The following is a 16,451-nucleotide window of genomic DNA, read 5'->3' as shown; positions in this document are numbered from 1 at the left end:
AGCCCGCGGGTCACCGGGCGCGCTCCGAGCGACGGTCGTGTCGCCGCCGCCGCTGTGGCCCCTTCCCAGAGGCTGGAGAGGCCTCGTTCAGGGTCACAGGGTTTCTGCCGCCGACTTTTCCTCCTGCCCAGCCCCTCCGTCTGGTGGGAGCCCAGCGTTCCCGTCGCCCGCATCCGCCCGCTGCTAGGGAAACCCCCCTGTTCACCTTGTCCCCGAAATGGCCGGAGCCCAGTGCCTGCCCACAGGGGCGACAGGCCTCCTGCCTTTGCTGTGGCCTGGCCTGGCGCGCGCCTGCAGGAGCGAGACCTCTGCTGCCGCGCTGCTTGCAGTGCGGAGCCGGGCACCGCTGAGGACAGTGTCCTGGGCAGGCTGGGCCCAGGCGGCCACCAAGCGACAGGCCCGTGCTTTCCCGTGGCTTCTGTTCCGAAGCCCTTGCTGAAGCCTTTTCTGGTTAAGACTTGAACCATCGGGCTACAAGTGATCTCTGTGTGAAGAAAACGCAGGGTAAATTAATAAACCCAAAAAGGGCGTTCGAGCATTCCCGGGGGGCGGGGTGGGGGGGGCGGTCCAGCAGCCAAAGGCCCTCCTTGGAATGCAGAGGGCAAGGGTGCAGCCGAGTGCTTCGCGGCATGTCACTGCGCTAAGGGAGCCTGGGACGGTTCTCTGAACCGCAAGGTGGAGCAGGAAACCGAAAATGACCCCGCGTCCGGGGCTGAGACAGTCTTGTGGGTTGTTGGCTGTGTTCACTCTCGGGAATATAATATACGTGAAATAAAATTTGCCATTTTAACCGTTTGTAACTGTGCAGTTCAATAGCGTCAAGATGTTTTTCATAACCCCTGCTCTACCTCCGCCCCCAGCAACGCGACTGCTCCAGGCACCTGGTCCAAGCGCACCCACAAGACGGCCATGCTGCTCTGTCGGGCTGTTCCACCTGGCACTCGGCCTCCACTGAGCACCTGTGTCTTAGCCGTACCAGAGTTTCATTTTTTTAAGGCCTAGTGATGGTCCACGTTGTACTGTTTATTGCTGTTTCGTGTGTAACAACAAAAATAATCCCATCGTATTCTGTTTATCCGATCGTTTATCCAGTCACCCACTCATGGACACTTGGGTTGATGATTGTGAATAGCGCTGCTGTGAACATGGGGTGCACGCCCGTAATTTCAGTTCTTTTGGGTCTCTACCCAGAAGTGGAATCGCTGGATCTTACGGTGATTCCCTAACTTTCTGAGTAACGGCCACTGTTTTTCACTGTGGCTGCTCCGTTTTTCATTATTACCAGCAAAGTACGAAGGGTCCAGTTTCTCCACATCCTCACCAACACGTTTTTCATTTTAATACCCGTTCTCCGGATGGGTGTGAGGTGCAGTTTCATCGTGGTGAGGGGTCTCGAGCAGCTCTTCATGTTCTTTTGCCGATTCGCATTTCTTCTTTGGAGAAACGTCTCTTCGGGTTTTTGGCCCATTAAAAATTTTGTCTCATGGTTTTTCGTTGATACTGGACATTTTAGGTACTATCTGGCAGCAGCTCCCGCTACTGACTCCTCCCCATCATCTCTGAATTGTTTGCTCGTTCACTTGTTTAGTGACTAGACCTATTTGGGGGAGAGGGAGTGAGTGGGTCTTAGCTCACGTGCTACAGACTCCCTGTTCTTACTACGATTTAGAAGATTTTCTTGAGTAGATGTTTCTTCGTGAGCTGCATGCACTTGGGATGATTTCCAGAGACATGAAAACTCAACACTCCATTCACCCGTTGTGGCTTTTCTGGGAACTGGTCTACAGAGCTGCACACACCAGTCCTCTGGACGTGAACGTCATGCCTTTCCTTTTTAAGCGCCCAGCATGCGTTTTGGGGGTATAGGGCCATTCCGTTAAATGGACATGGGGTGGTGAGCACACCAGAAATTCAACGCGGATTCTGTGCTAATAGCTGAGAACTGGTCCATAGGGCTTACTGGGGGACATTCAGGCTCAGCTCTGCTTTCTGATCACAGGACAGCATGGGCCACATTCACATCGGACATACTCAGAAGGACACAGGACAGGAGACAGCTGCTGCAGGTGGCGCCAAAGCCGCCTGGCTGTCCCCGCCTCCTGCCTCCCAGTGTAAAGGCACAGCACCGAGGTCGGAGGTCGCAGCCCCAGGGAAGGTGCGCCTGTTCCCAGGGGCGTGGCACCCGGTCAGGGAGCCCAAGGGGTGGGACCTCCAGCAGCTGTCCACAGGCCTCATCAGGTGCTATTGCCCATCAGAAGTCATATTAGCTAAGCGCTGTCCCCTGGCCACAAAGCTGTGAACTGTAAGTCACCTTTTCCTGCAGGAGAGGAGCTGGGCCGATCGCTGCCATACTGTCCTGTCTCCGGTTTAGGGCTGTGTCGCGTTGGGCACCACGTCTTGCTCGTGCCTGCCGTCTGCACTGGCGGCAGCTCTTTGTCTTTCGTGCCCTTGCTGTTTGGGGACAGCACAGGCCAGCTCATCCGTAGACTGTTTCGCAGTTTCTTCATGATTAAATTCAAGTGAGGAACTTGGCAGGGACACCCTCCCAGGAGGCACGTGATGCTGGTCTGTCCCACTGCTGACCACGTGGTCAAGGCGGTGTCAGTCAGGGGTTGTAGAGTACTGTAAAGAGGACTTTTTCTCTGTGTAATTAATAAAGAATAAAAATAAAAACAAACAGTAGAGGTGATTCACGGAGACTGTGTGACCAACCTCCCTGCTCCTCAGTAAACTTTCGTTCACTCATCTGACCGCCCACTGACGATCCCTGTGTAAATCGGCTTTTGTCACGATGTCGCCCAATGGTGACATTCTGACTTGGCCATCCCTCCTTGGTCATTACTTACTGGCTCCATTTTGCTGGCTTCCTGTGTTAATGATACCAAATACTGAGCATTAAAACATGCACTTCGAAGTGAAACAAACCTCTCAGACCAGGAGCATTTCGGCATACCTGAAGAAGGACAAACGTGAGTCTCAGAGGCTGGGAGACCCTCTTGCTGCAGGCACCTGTCACATAGGCAGGAGGGGGATGGCTGTGACAGACCTAAGAGAGACAAGGGACCGCGTCGATGCCAGCGCCGAAGCACTGAGCAGGTGTCAGGTTGGTGGGAAGACGGCCACATCAGAAAGGTTCTAAATTATAAAAATTTAGTGACCTGTGTAAGTAGCAAGTCACTGAATTCCATGCCGGCAAAGTAATTCCTTAAGTGGGTTATAGTAAATACACGAGAGAGTTGGACTTTGAAGAACAAATCTCATTTGAAATCACCGTAAAGCTTCATCTCAAAGAATATTTGTGTCTCTGGGTGGCGTGTTGACTTCCCCCATGCCACAAAAATGTGCCAAGGCTTCATCCGCTTGGGTCAGCTTGTGCTGCTCGCAGAGAATATCTGCTACTTCCAGCGGTTTCTCGTGCTGCTAGTCGTAGACGGACTCAGATTTTTTCTAGGGCGAATAAACAGTATGGTTTTGTCAGTCATTTTCAGTCCTGGTTTGCACGAAAAAATTCCTTAGTTTCCACGTAACAAGTGTGCAGCTCGTCAACCTCTTGCGCCTCGTCCCTTCCTGACACCTCGATTTCCTCTTCCGCAGGTACCTCCTATTTAACAGACGTCGTGTGGTGGGCAGGCACGATTGCGAGTAAGTACCCGTGTGACATCTTGGACCCCCTGCCTTCAGATCAGTCAGTCCCCTGCAGGACTCGGGGGGTGGGTGGGATTCTTTAGAATGAGGACCCGGAGGCTGTGGAGGGGGAGTGGAGGCTCCTGCTGCTGCCATCAGTCCGGGTCGGACTGTCCTGGGCCCATGGAAATTAAAACAGCTCCTGCTTAGTCAGCTGTAGTCGGGCTGGTGGCATTTGGTGACATTTCATGTTTTTGCTGAACATAATCGGCTTCGTAAAGTCAAGTTTCTTCGCTCAGAGTTAAGTACCAGGACACGTTGCTGTAATATAAAAAAAAAAAAAAAAAAGGAAGAAAATTTGAGTTTAGAACTTTAAATGTATAAAGAAAACTCGCAGGAGGTTCAGAACTCTCCCGAGGCCCGCCGTGCCCCACCGCCGGCCGCCTCGTGGAGAGCCCACGTGCGAGCTGTGTTGGTGCGGAGCGGGGCGGTTCGGTGCAGGCAGCAGCGTCCCCGTCGGTGTGGCCCCGTGGCCGACCCCCGAGTAGGGCCCAGACCCTGGAGGGACACGGGAAGCTCCGCACGACTCGTCTTCAGACGGGGCTTGGGAGAGGGCGGGAGGCGCTGCCGCCCCCGCGTCAGGCACCGCCCGCTCGCTTGCGAAGTCCCACGCGAGGTTGGGACGCGTCCCCCGACCGACTGGGCCAGTGATGCTGTGGGGCCCGCCCTCGGCCACCAGGACCCTTGAGCGTGCAGACGCTGCCACGTTTGGTTTCTCACCTGTGATGGCAAAGAGGTCGCCGTTTCCGAGCGGGGCCTCGCCAAGTGCAGGTCTGCGACCCTTGCCAGGAGACAGCTCGGTAACCGTGGTGCCATCCCTCTGGTTCTCTTGACAGTGGCTGTTGGCCAGATCGGAAACTTCTTGGCTTACACGGCAGTCCCCACGGTCCTGGTGACTCCCCTGGGTGCCCTTGGAGTGCCATTTGGGTGAGAGCTGGGATTCTGTGCTTTGGTTTTTAATGCGTAGTTTGGATATATATGTATATATATATATGTGTGTGCGTGTGTGTGTGTGTGTGTGTATAAAACTTTTCATTTGAAATGTTTCTGTTCAAGTAATAGAAGTAAAATTGTAACTGAAGATAGGTCTTCAGCATTCCACCGTATGTGGTTTAATCCTTAGAAAGCTACTGTAGCGTTTCAAATCCTGACTGTCCACGGGGACCAACAGACGAAGTCCTCGCCCCGAAGACTTCCTAGGAACCAGAGTGTTCCTGGCGCGGGGACGAGTGACTCTGACGAACCCCTGACAGCTCTAGGCCGTCGGCGTTTTATGTGGGCGTCTGCCACCCCCTGCCGGACATGACGCAGTCACGACCCCACACTGGGGCGTTATGGAGGTTAGGATGAACGACACATGGCACTGATGGCTATGGGGGATTTGTGGCTCAACGGGAGGCAAGGCGGCCGGGCCGCCAGGAGGAGGGCTCTGGTCTGGTCTGGGGAGGAACGGGAGAGGGGCAGCGCCTGGTCCTCCCTGCGCTTGGAGCTGAGCTGGCTGGAGGTCCCCGCACTCGGGCCGGCCTTGCCTGGCGCGGCCCTTCTGCCAGCACCGGGGCCCCTGCTGACCTGCCCGAGTCGACCACTGTGCTGGGACGTAGCCACAGGTCAGGTGAAGCACGTGGACATGGCCGTGACCCGGTAAGGCATTACAGAAACAGGGAGATGGCTGGGTCAGCTTTGGGCCGTGGTCCGAGGGCCCCTGACTCAAAGGGCTTTCAAAGGCCTTTCATCTCATCTCAGCTCGGCGGACAGCGGGCCCGCGTTCGGAGCCCCGGGGAGCTCTGAGCAGGCAGCAGGTGACTCCTCCTGGGGCCAGCCTGTCAGGCAGATGAGTGCATTGCCCCCATCCAGGGCCAGCGCGTTGTCCCTTCCTAGCCCAGAGGGGAGCCAGGGACTCGTTCTCCATGAGGAGCAGACTCAGAGGTGAGCAGCTGCCAGGTCCTCCCTCCGAGCGCCCCCGAAGGACGCGGTTCTGTACTGACCGCGCCGCTAGCTGCAAACCAGTGGTTCGAACATCTGCCCACACACATTCGCTGACACGCCCAGCTCCAGACAAGCCATTGATGTGCCTCGGTCACCTGGTTGTGGCCTCCTGCCTCCCTCAGTCCCCGCATCTCCTTAGGAGGAGGTCAGCCCTCACTGGAGGGGACATGCTTTTCCAACGCAAAGCAGGCTGTTCCGGGGCCCTCACCCCGGCCAGCTCCTTCATCAGCCTCTCCCACTCCAGGCCACTGTCCGCCTGCCCCGGTCTGCAGCCAGGGCCTGCCCCTGCGCCCCTGCGCCCCTGCGCCCAGAGGCCCGAAGGGATTCACACCCGCCACTCCACAGCCTGCCGACCCCGCCCGCGAGTCCCTTCCTGCGAAGCTGCGGTGAAGGCTCTTGCCCACAGCGCCCGCCCCCTGCCTCAGGCCCGTCCGCCTGGTGCTCCCACGTGATGCTGCATGCGGTGTGGACGGCATGGCGTGACTCTCAGCCTGGACACTGACAGTGGCGAACTGTTTTCAATGGCAGTTGTTTCTTGATCTGTTGGCCTTAACTATACCTCGAGTTTTCCATTGATATAGTCTGTGTTAGAGTTTTTATTGATGAACTCTTTTAGAGTACTGTTTAATTTATACTCAGGTATTTTATAGTGGAATAAGAGATGACTTGGCCTTGTCGAAAAATGAATAAATAAACGGAGCCACTTGAAAAGGGAGCTGGAGCTGCCGACCCAGAGAAGCTACCGCGCACGTCTCACGCCGCAAACCTGTGGGATGTTAAAACAGGACAGAATAACCGTGCGCTGGGCCCAGGGCACCGGTGTCCCAAAGGGCCGTTGGCAGGGACAACGAGAAAGCAGTCGCTATGATTTGGGACCGGCGGCTACCAGGCCGGAAGTTGAAAATACCCCTTAGCGTCGGCATCGCGCTGTCCCATTATCTGCACCAGTAACAGCAGCTTCCTTCTGCGGGTGTCGCTGTCCCCTTCCCCTTCCCACAAACACCCGCCGCGGCTGCTCCCCGCAGCGGGGCGCCGTCCCCCCGCCTGAGTCAGCGCTTTCCCTCCAGCTGCTGCCACCGACCTCGGTAAACGCTCGCTGCCTCTCACTTCGAAAGGCTTTTCTGAGTGCACAGCCTCGTGGTTCCCGCCTCTGCTTTTCTGCCTCCTCTGCCTTCCCGCACGGCAGCCCCGCCCGCCTCGGCGTGGTCCTTGCTCGGCCTGGGGGGCTGCAAGCCCAGCCCCCCGGCTCCGAGAGCGCCCAGCCCCCCGGGCCTGCCCGCCTGAGCAGCTCCGCGCAGCCCCTCGGCCCAGCTCCCGCTCGTGGCCCTCACATCGTCCACGCTCTCTCCGCGGTGCTGCGGGGTGTCCTGGGGGGACAGGCACGACGTGCAGACGGGGCTTTGGCCTCGGGGGGCACCGCGTTCCACCTCTCATTAGCACGGTGGCCTCAGGCTCAGCGCTGCTCCTCTCTGAGGCCTTTTCTTCATCTGTCAAATGAGAATTAGAAAGGGAATAATCCGGCTCGTCTATGGGCCCGCGCCGTCTTCATGGGTGCTTGTGTCCCTGAGTGCCGTCGGCACAGACACAGGGGAGTGACAGTGACCGGTCCCATGAATTACTAGAAGCCCCGGTTTTCCCAATCACACTGTAGACAAAGAAACGAGAAGCAGCGTGTTACCAGCCCTAAGGTTACCGATGTTTTATGAGGAATGCTTTTTAGCATTAAAAACGAATGGGATCACACTTAAAAAGTTGTGGGCATTACAGAAGAGAAAAATAATCAGTCACTCACACCGAGCGCCAGCCCTGCCATAATGCAGCTACTGTTAGTCTTCTGGAGTGTTTGTTTGTGCATTTTCTCAATTTGTTTTAACTTAAGTGTTTTGATCATGAATTACTTGTAATTATTTTAGCAATTTCCATATCCTACTTTGCCACTTAACATAGGTTTTTTGATTATTTGCTTTTAAGAATCAAGGAGAGATATTTTTATTTGTCAATCGTAAAACTTATTTTTCTACTCTGGTGCATTTCGTATCTACTGAATATCGTACCGCAGTGTGCGTTAAGTCATTGAGTGTACATGGGCTGTGCATGGAGCTGGCATGAAATCCTATTTGTATTGAAATTACAACTTCAGTAAATTCCTAATCTTTCCCACTCTTAAAAGCTAATGAGTGAACGAGGGCGTAAAGAAAACGTGGCTTCTGCGAAGTCACTGGGATGAGCACAGACGGGTCAGACGGGAGGATCTCAGCTCTGCTTTCTCTGTTTTTAACTGAAGGTCCATTTTAGCCTCCTACCTTCTGAAGGAGAAGCTCAACATCTTGGGCAAGTTGGGGTGTCTTCTCAGCTGCGCGGGTTCTGTCGTGTTGATCATCCACTCCCCGAAGTCCGAGAGCGTGGCCACCCCGGCCGAGCTGGAGGAGAAGCTGACCAACCCAGGTGACTGCCAGCAGCCCCACGGGCACTGCGGGTCTCCCGTGTGAGCCTTCTGGGGGCCCCTGCGGCGTGCTCCCAGGGCGTCCCCGCCGCCGACCCTCTGCCTCCTGGGGCCTCCACCCCAAACCCTGCACCTGCGCCTCTCAGCTGTCCTCTGCCCCTTCGGCCTCCCAGGCGGCTTACAGCTGTCCTTCCCGTGTCCCGTACCTGTGGCTTCTTCCCGAATCCTCCCCAGAGCAGGCTCCGTACTTCCCTTTGCCCGCCTTTGGGGACAGGGGCGGCTTGGTGTGCATGTCCAGGCTGTTCCCAGCCCTGTCAGGCCCAGCTCCCAGCACCTCCTTTACGATTGGAGAATGGAATTCGCAGACCTTGCAACCCCCCATCACCGTAATTTCAAAGCAAACTTTCGGCCCCAACCTTAACGGGAGAGGAACCGCAGGAGGTCCCTGGCGTGAAATTGAGCGCCCGGCATAGCCGCAGAGGATGGTGTTGAAGCCGGCAGACCCCACGCGGGTGCCGTGCCGCTGGCTCCAACGCCGGGGGGCGGGGGGCCCTGTCATCCGCAGACGGACCCTCCGAAACGGTCGGCGATCCCTGACGCGGTTCTGAAAATGCGCTAAGTGCACGCGAGTTGCTCCGTTCAGTTGTCGTGCACGTGGTTTTCAGTCCCGAGGCCGGGGAGACGCTCGGGAGCCGCGCGCAGGTCCCGGGGCCCCGACGTTCCCTCCGCCACCCCCGGGAGCGTGAGGGGCGCTGATGGGGGCACGCCTGTCTTGCAGTGTTCGTGGGCTACCTGTGCCTCGTGCTGCTCATGCTGCTGCTGCTGATCTTCTGGGTGGCGCCGGCGCACGGGCCCACCAACATCATGGTCTACATCAGCATCTGCTCCCTGCTCGGGAGCTTCACCGTGCCTTCCACCAAGGGCATCGGGCTGGCGGCCCAGGACATCTTCCGCAATAACCCGTCCAGCCGCCGGGCCCTGGGCCTGTGCCTGGCGCTCCTGGCCGTGCTCGGCTGCAGCGTCATCGTGCAGTTCCGGTACATCAACAGGGCGCTCGAGTGCTTCGACTCGTCCGTGTTCGGGGCCATCTACTACGTCGTCTTCACCACGCTCGTCCTGCTGGCCTCCGCCGTCCTCTTCCGGGAGTGGACCGACGTGGGCCTGGTGGACTTCCTGGGGATGGCCTGCGGGTTCACCACCGTCTCGGTGGGCATCGTCCTCATCCAGGTGTTCAAAGAGTTCAACTTCAACCTTGGGGACGTGAACAAATCTAACATGAAGACGGACTAGGACGCCGCAGTGGGTAGGGTGGCTCGAGGGACAGGAAATGGATGTGGTTTCTGGTCCTGGGTTGACGTGACGTAGAGGAGGCGCCAGGTCACTGGCCTCAGCGATGCTTGTACATTAACGGGTGGTTTCGGGGACAGTGGGGAGCCATGCTCAGCACCAGGCTGGGGCCCGAGCGCTCTGCAGCCTGAGATGCTCAACGGCTGCCCAGGTGTCATCTCTCCGATGACAGTGATCTCACGTTCATAGCCATTAATTAACCTGGAATCTCTCCGATGACAGTGATCTCACGTTCATAGCCATTAATTAACCTGGAATCTCTCCGATGACAGTGATCTCACGTTCATAGCCATTAATTAACCTGGAATCTCTCCGATGATCCTTTGAAAACATCTTAACGTTATCTAAGTAGAAAATGAAGATGGGCTCTTTCTGGTTAGTCTTTGCAGGGGAGCAGATATTCTTACTAGAAGATTCCTTTCGAAATGGGAGAGATTGTCTTGAAATCTGACTCTGGACAGTAACTGTATCCGTAGTGGTTTCTTTTGCATTAAGCCTGTGTAACCTCATCCAAAAAAGAGGTGTATGCGTTTGTTCTTGATCTACTAATGCGCTGCCGCTCCGGCCCCCGCTCCGAGACACGCGAACTGCAGACAGAGAGGAGCATGTGGACTTGACGCTGTCCTCCACCTACAGGGGGACTTTGAATAGCTCAGATCAAATTCAGTGCCTTTATCACGTGAACTATCCACTTAATTTGACTATTACTGTGTGTCTGTCCTCGCAGCTCTGAAAACACAACCTCCTCAGTTATAGTTGAATATTTCGCTCTTCGAAATATAAATATGTAAAGCGCTTAGAAATTACAGTACATTCATTTGTCTAAAGACACGTTAGAAAAAATATCAACCCTATTAGCATGTGCTCAATGTCCAGCTAAACAACAGACTTAAGTGGCACGAGGTATTTTATTTACACTCAGTCTGCGTAACCGGGACCTGGTATCAAATGCATCCACGTTCTTTTTCAGCGAACACTGTGGGCACTCAGAAGAAAGAAATGATTTAACTTGATAATAAGGCCGTTAGATGTGAGTAACTGTTCAACAGTACACATCCCGTGTGCCTGGTAATACAGGGACAAGAGACACGGTGGAGCCCTGGCTAGTCAAGTTAGAGCACACTTAGTGAATTTCAAAAGGGTTTCTAGCAAAAATGAAAACAGTTAATTTAGCCGTCCCCCTGTCGTTTGAGACCCGGAGCACCCAACAGTCGCTAACCCAGCCTCTCATTAAACTTCTGAAATGCAAAATAACCACAAATCATACCAGTATTCAGAGCAAAGATCATCTGTCTGCCTCTGGCGGCCTCCGTATGTGTCAAAGGGGTGGGAAGCGCGGACGACGTGAGTGTCCCGTCAAGACGGCGTGTCCTTCGTGTGCAGTGTTCTATCTAAACAGGGAACTGAGCCAAGTCGAAAGATGGAATTGAGCGAGGCGGATTCAGTGAAGCGGAACATGGGGTTTAACAATACCTTATCGAAGTTATCCACTGAAGAAAAAATGTGTGTTGCCACCCAAAAAGGATATCTGTAATGACCCAAAGAATAGTTCCCTAGTCTGGGATGAAGAGGCTGAACGAGGGCAGTTTAACGCAGCGTAAACCGCAGCTTCGTAAGTTAGAAGTATGTGTGATGACCACGGGTCGTCAGTGATTTATGAACTAACGGCAGCAAGAAAATTATTTTTAAAAATGGAAAAATCTCTTATTAACCGATAGTTAATAAATGTTCAAGAAGTTCCTCACTCTTTTTATCGGCTCTTAAAGGTTTGCTTTTTTATCAGTATTTTTGGGAACGCGGGCCCTAATTCCCCGAACTGGACTTTCTGAAGATGTGATGGCGACGTGTCAGCACACTCTTAGGCATAACAATAGTTTCCTCGGTAAGGGGCTTGAGATAGCAGTAGGGTAATGTGGCTCTGCAAGTGACTGAGGAAGTTCGTGTGTCATGTGGAAATCATGTTTACTTTGTTACATCTTTTGTGTGAAACTGAGTTTGAACGTATGTCGCTGTTCCTTATTATGTTTTCGCTGACGATTACAGCACAGACACTCCCGGATGATCATCCCGACGATTCTTTTAGAGTAAAACAAAATCCCGAAGTCTTAGTAACTCATCTCCTCTGGAAGGCAGACTGATCCAGCACAGTCAGGCTCGGCCAGGCTCCCATCTGTCAGCAGGGTGGTGTCGTGTCAGGATGTGTGGCTCTCCTGCTGGTGAACAAAGTTTATGTCACTCACTGTATTCAAGTGTGGGACACAGTCTAACAGCCCAATTTCCAGGTTTAACATAGAACATATAACTTCTGATTTAATAGTGTTTATTTGACAAATTCGTGTGTTCATGATTCATTCAGAATTACAAAGTAAAATCTTCAAACTGAGTGTTAGCAGAGGGCCTAGGCTGGGGAGGGGGTGTCTTACTGGTCTCTGCAGAAGTAAATACATATGAGGCATTTTTATTATGATACTGTACTTTGGGTTTTATCCGATAAAAGAAAGAAAGAAAAAATACCTACTGTCTACTCATTTTCAAGCCTCCTCGAAAATGGCGTTTGTGATCCCCCTTTGCAGAGTTGCTCTGGAGGGGTCCCTAAAGAGGCCACACGTCTCCTCTCTCCTCCCCTACCTGGACAATGCCTTGTTTTCTCATCTGAATCTCCGTGTGACTCATTGATCAAGTGCGAAGCCTGTTAAGGTTTCTAGCCGACACCCAGACACCCAGCGCTGAGACCACCCTGGCATTTTGCTGTTCTGCAGGGCGGCTCCATCTCTGCAGAGAAGGTTCTGGAGAGGAAGGGCGGCCAGCTCCCTACCACACGTGGAGCAAGAACCGCCCACAGTTGGGACTTCGGGGAGGAATCCTCACTCAGCTGTCATCTCACATTGGGATGCTGGCGAAATACACTCCGCCGCTCTTGGTTCAGCAACAGGAAACACTCTCGGTTCCTACGCTTGGAGCTGACTCGTTATCCACAGCTTAGACCCCGCAGCTCATTCCAGCAGTAGTGGGTTGGCCTTGTTCTCCTCTGGGTTTCGTGCCCGATGGAAGTGGGCACTGCTCCCCGGACAGCTCGGCTCTGTAAACGTGTGCTCACTTCCAGAGGCCAGTCCCAGACAGTGGTGACGCGAGGTGGGGTCAAGCACCTTGGGCCAGGAGGGCAGGCCGCTGCTGCGTTGCCCGATTCGTGCTGGGAGATGACGCCTCTTCCGAGCCACTCAGGTTGTCCAGACGAGCAAGGAGGGGCCCTGAGGGTCCGCAGAGCCCCACTGCCTTCTCCGATGCCCACTGGGTCCTGACCTAGGCATCCCGTACCGAGCAGGACCCTGGGAAGAGAAGCACATTCCAGTTCAGTTCTGTTCACGACTCTCACCGGCTCTAGTGGTCGGAAGGAGTTGTCCTCACTGTGCTGGGTACCAAGGATGTAGATCACCCATTAAGCAGGATTAGATGGAAACTGGGTGTTCTGCCTCCTCAGGGATGAAAAACGGAACATTAAGTCCTTCGCGTTGACCTTACTCCCAGGAATGTGCCCATGATAGTTTTTCCTAGTATATTTTACTTATATTCATAGCTAGAGGTCCGTTGGGTTGAAAAGATCAGTTTGCACACCAGTCACACCATAAAACACTGTCATATAAAATACCTCAACCTTCTGTATTCCTCACTGATGCCTCGCATTTGTACTGTGACGGATTTGAAGGGTCTGCCTTTTGCTTATACGTAATTTTTTACATCTGGCCAGATTCTCTTACACCTCCATCGTATACTTGAAAAGATTTAGAATGATAGGCACAGGAATGAGAATTTGGTCCAAATTTACGACTCATTTATTTTCATCCACGTTTCTCACATGCTTTGAAATGCAATAAAAAAAGTCATATTTTAAGGAAATGTAACTTCACGTTACATCAAGAAAATGTCTAGTAAAAAGCCGATGCTCAGTAGAACGAGGATGATGTAAATTAACATCTATTTCGAATATACCCAGTGTGACAAGAAGCATAGCATAAGGCCCAGAGTAGGACCAGGGAGGATTTATTTGTTCTTTTCTGTATTTTTTCTTGAATTGTGTAACTATAGATGAGTCACTTAACCCTTCTGTGCCTCATTTTCTCTACCTCTAAAGGGGTAGGGTGGTTCTCCAGCTCGACCGTTTTAGGGCACTTGCGCTTTAGCTTGTGCTGGGACCTCGGAAGACTGTCACGTGCAGGACTGCTCGGGAGCGACACAACGTGGGAACTCGGCGTGCTCTGGGCAGCCCGTCTGCTCAGGCCGTGCCACAGACACGGGGCTGAGTGCCGAAGGAGCAAAGGAAGGGGTGTAAAGTTTGCACAGTTCCACGAAGCTTTAAGTTTCCTGCTTTTGTTTTTAAAGGAAGGTTTTTATATATTCTATGGTAAAATGTGGACATTAAATATGGACTTTTAAAAGCCGCACTGAAAGATCACGTTCTGATGGTGTAATGAGCTTCTTTGACGTTCTGCGGCATAGATCTATGTTCTGCGGAAGATTCAATGACCTGTGAAGCAGACGGATTCTGTTGTGTTAAATTTGTAATGGATGATGCTGAACTTCCTGTTTTCCAGCAGCTCAACCCTGACCATGAACTACCTGACTCCTGATGAATGTCAGGAATCCTGAACCACTAGTGCCAAAGGGTCACACTGAAAATTCAGAGTATTTCTTTTACTTGTCAGAGTAGAATAATTTGCCCCTAATTCTCATGTAGGTGTTTTTGCAGTTTGGAAAAATCTAAAGTTACTGTTTTCCAGCACCATGCATGCGTCTTTTTTGCCTTTTAAAATAACTGTTACTTTCTTGTAAAATGGAATAAATCACGAAAGAGTAAAAGACTAGATAAAAAAAATGTAAAATGTCGACGGGCCGCCTAAGTTTTTCATGTAAATGTATCAAGGGAGCTTCCACTTAGCGCACACACACCTGTCAATGGCTAAGTCTTGCTTATGTTGTGCTGCATAGAAGTAGTCATAGCATGTAATTGCCTCAAGTAAATAAAAAGGCGATTTTTTAAGTTTTCCAATATTTATTAACCTGTGTGTGTTTTAAACTGAAATAACTTCTTTCTAGCTGAACACCTGTTGGCTTTTTTTACCCTTTATTTGAAATGTTTCTGTAGCCTTAGGTCCTGTGTTATCACCATTCCTCAATCAAATGTTTCCTATTTTCCTTGTAGAAACGAACAGCCCAGGTTTCATGATGTAGATGTCCGCCCGTACATATCTTAGGGAGCGAATCCGTGATAACGTGAAGGGATTCTCCATACAGTGATTGTCCCCTCCACACCCAGTCAACCATTCATCTGCTTTCGGTTGCTCTATATTACCTTCCATTTACTAGAATTTTATATAAAGGTAATCATTTAGTATATGCTTTTTTGGGTCCGTCTTTCAGTTCTCATAATTATTTTAAGATTCAGCCATGTTATAGCATGTACCAATAGTTCACTGCCTTTCATTGCTTAATAGTTTTCCATTATATGGATAGACCACAGTTGTTTCTCCATTCATCTGTTGATGGACATTTGGGTTGTTTCCATTTTTTTGGCAATTACAAATAAAGCTTCAACTGAATATTCATTTACAAGCCTTTTGACGGACATGTGCTTTCATTTCTTGAGTCATGTGGTTGACACATATTTAACATTTTAAGAAATTCGAAGCTGTTTTGCCAAGGAGGCTGTACCGTGTACCCTCTCACCAGCAGGGGATGAAGAGGAATTAGATTTTTAAACATTTAAAAGAATTTCATGATCAGTGCTTGAGTACACGAGGTGGGCAACGTCGTATGCCGGAGAAGTGACTTTGGCACCTAAGGAGTCTGCATCCTATCAGCAAGGTGCTGATCCACTTAGAAAAACACCGCACTGTGCAACCTGCCTGTCAGGTGGGAGATCCAGGGAATGACTGTGGGATGAGTCTTCGATAACGTGAGTGGGCTATGACAAGAGAAAGCTGATCAGACAAGGCAGGACCTAGCTGAGGATTAGAAAAGAGCTGCAAGCAAATTCATCTACTAGGTTAAACTAACAATTTCTAAGCATTGCTGTTTGTATACTCCAAGTACCGCTTTCATTACAGCCATCTGTCGGGATTTATGAGTTACTGCCACATGCCGATCCGTGTCAAAAGAGTGGCTTAAAATGACAATCGTTTATTCTTTCACATACGTCTATCAGTCAACAGTGAAGTTTTGTGGACCTCAACCGATTTGGCTCGTTCTCTGGTCTCGACATAGCATGGTTCAGTTGGGTGACTTTGCAAGCTGCTCTCCCACGTAATTCCCCCCGCCTCCAGCACGATGGCCCAGGCTTCTCATCCTGCTTTAGGTGGAGAACCACCACGCTTTCTTGGCCAACGACGGTCCAAAGCCTAAGGCAGAACCGGGGCTTGGAGTGGAGCTGCAAAGTCACTCTGCAAAATGTGTGGATGGGAAAAAGACCGGAGCTGGTTCTCATCAAACTACCACGTCTTCAGAAACCAGCTTGCCGACCGTCTTTCAATATCCAATGTAATTTTTTGATACGTCATTTAGCTAGAATCTGACTGAAACCAAAGAAGTTGCCCAGCTTTTCAATGAGAAGCTGCACAGTTACCAATACCAAAACCAGAGTGATCAGGGGCTGTGCAGCCCAGAACGTAACAGTACAATGGCATTAGTCTGAACGGGGTAAATTATATTTGGCATTTTCTGGTTCAATAAGCAAATAAGATTCCCACCCCAAATGATTTAAATTTCGTGGGAGGAGACAAGGGAGGACAGACTCACTGGATTTCCTCTGTACCTCATAAAAAATAAGTTTCCGCTCCAAAGGTCTCGAGACTCGCTTTTAGCCGACCATAACCTCGCCCAAAGAACGGATCTATCCCAGGATTCGGTTTGTTAACCCTGAGCCCCGCCCCTCGCGGTCACCGACCCGGGCCGGCCTCGCTCTGGCCCCGCCCCGCCCCTCCCGGTCCTCGAAGCCCCG

The 16,451-nt window shown here is 51.9% G+C and overlaps 1 protein-coding gene across 1 annotated transcript; it reads left to right on the top strand.

Annotated features, from left to right (window-relative positions):
- The first annotated feature begins 7 nt into the window (after positions 1-7).
- NIPA1 (NIPA magnesium transporter 1) lies at positions 8-9,776 on the top strand. Its single transcript, XM_006907077.3, has 4 exons — positions 8-3,642; positions 4,521-4,611; positions 7,955-8,115; positions 8,892-9,776. Coding segments are annotated over exons 1-4 (765 nt in total). The 5' UTR covers positions 8-3,641; the 3' UTR covers positions 9,404-9,776.
- Positions 9,777-16,451: the final 6,675 nt, after the last annotated feature.

Source organism: Pteropus alecto, unplaced genomic scaffold (genome assembly GCF_000325575.1).
Source record: "Pteropus alecto unplaced genomic scaffold, ASM32557v1 scaffold102, whole genome shotgun sequence".
NCBI lineage: Eukaryota > Metazoa > Chordata > Mammalia > Chiroptera > Pteropodidae > Pteropus > Pteropus alecto.
Note: the sequence above shows the minus strand (reverse complement) of the source record. Positions and strands in the feature narration are given on the sequence as shown.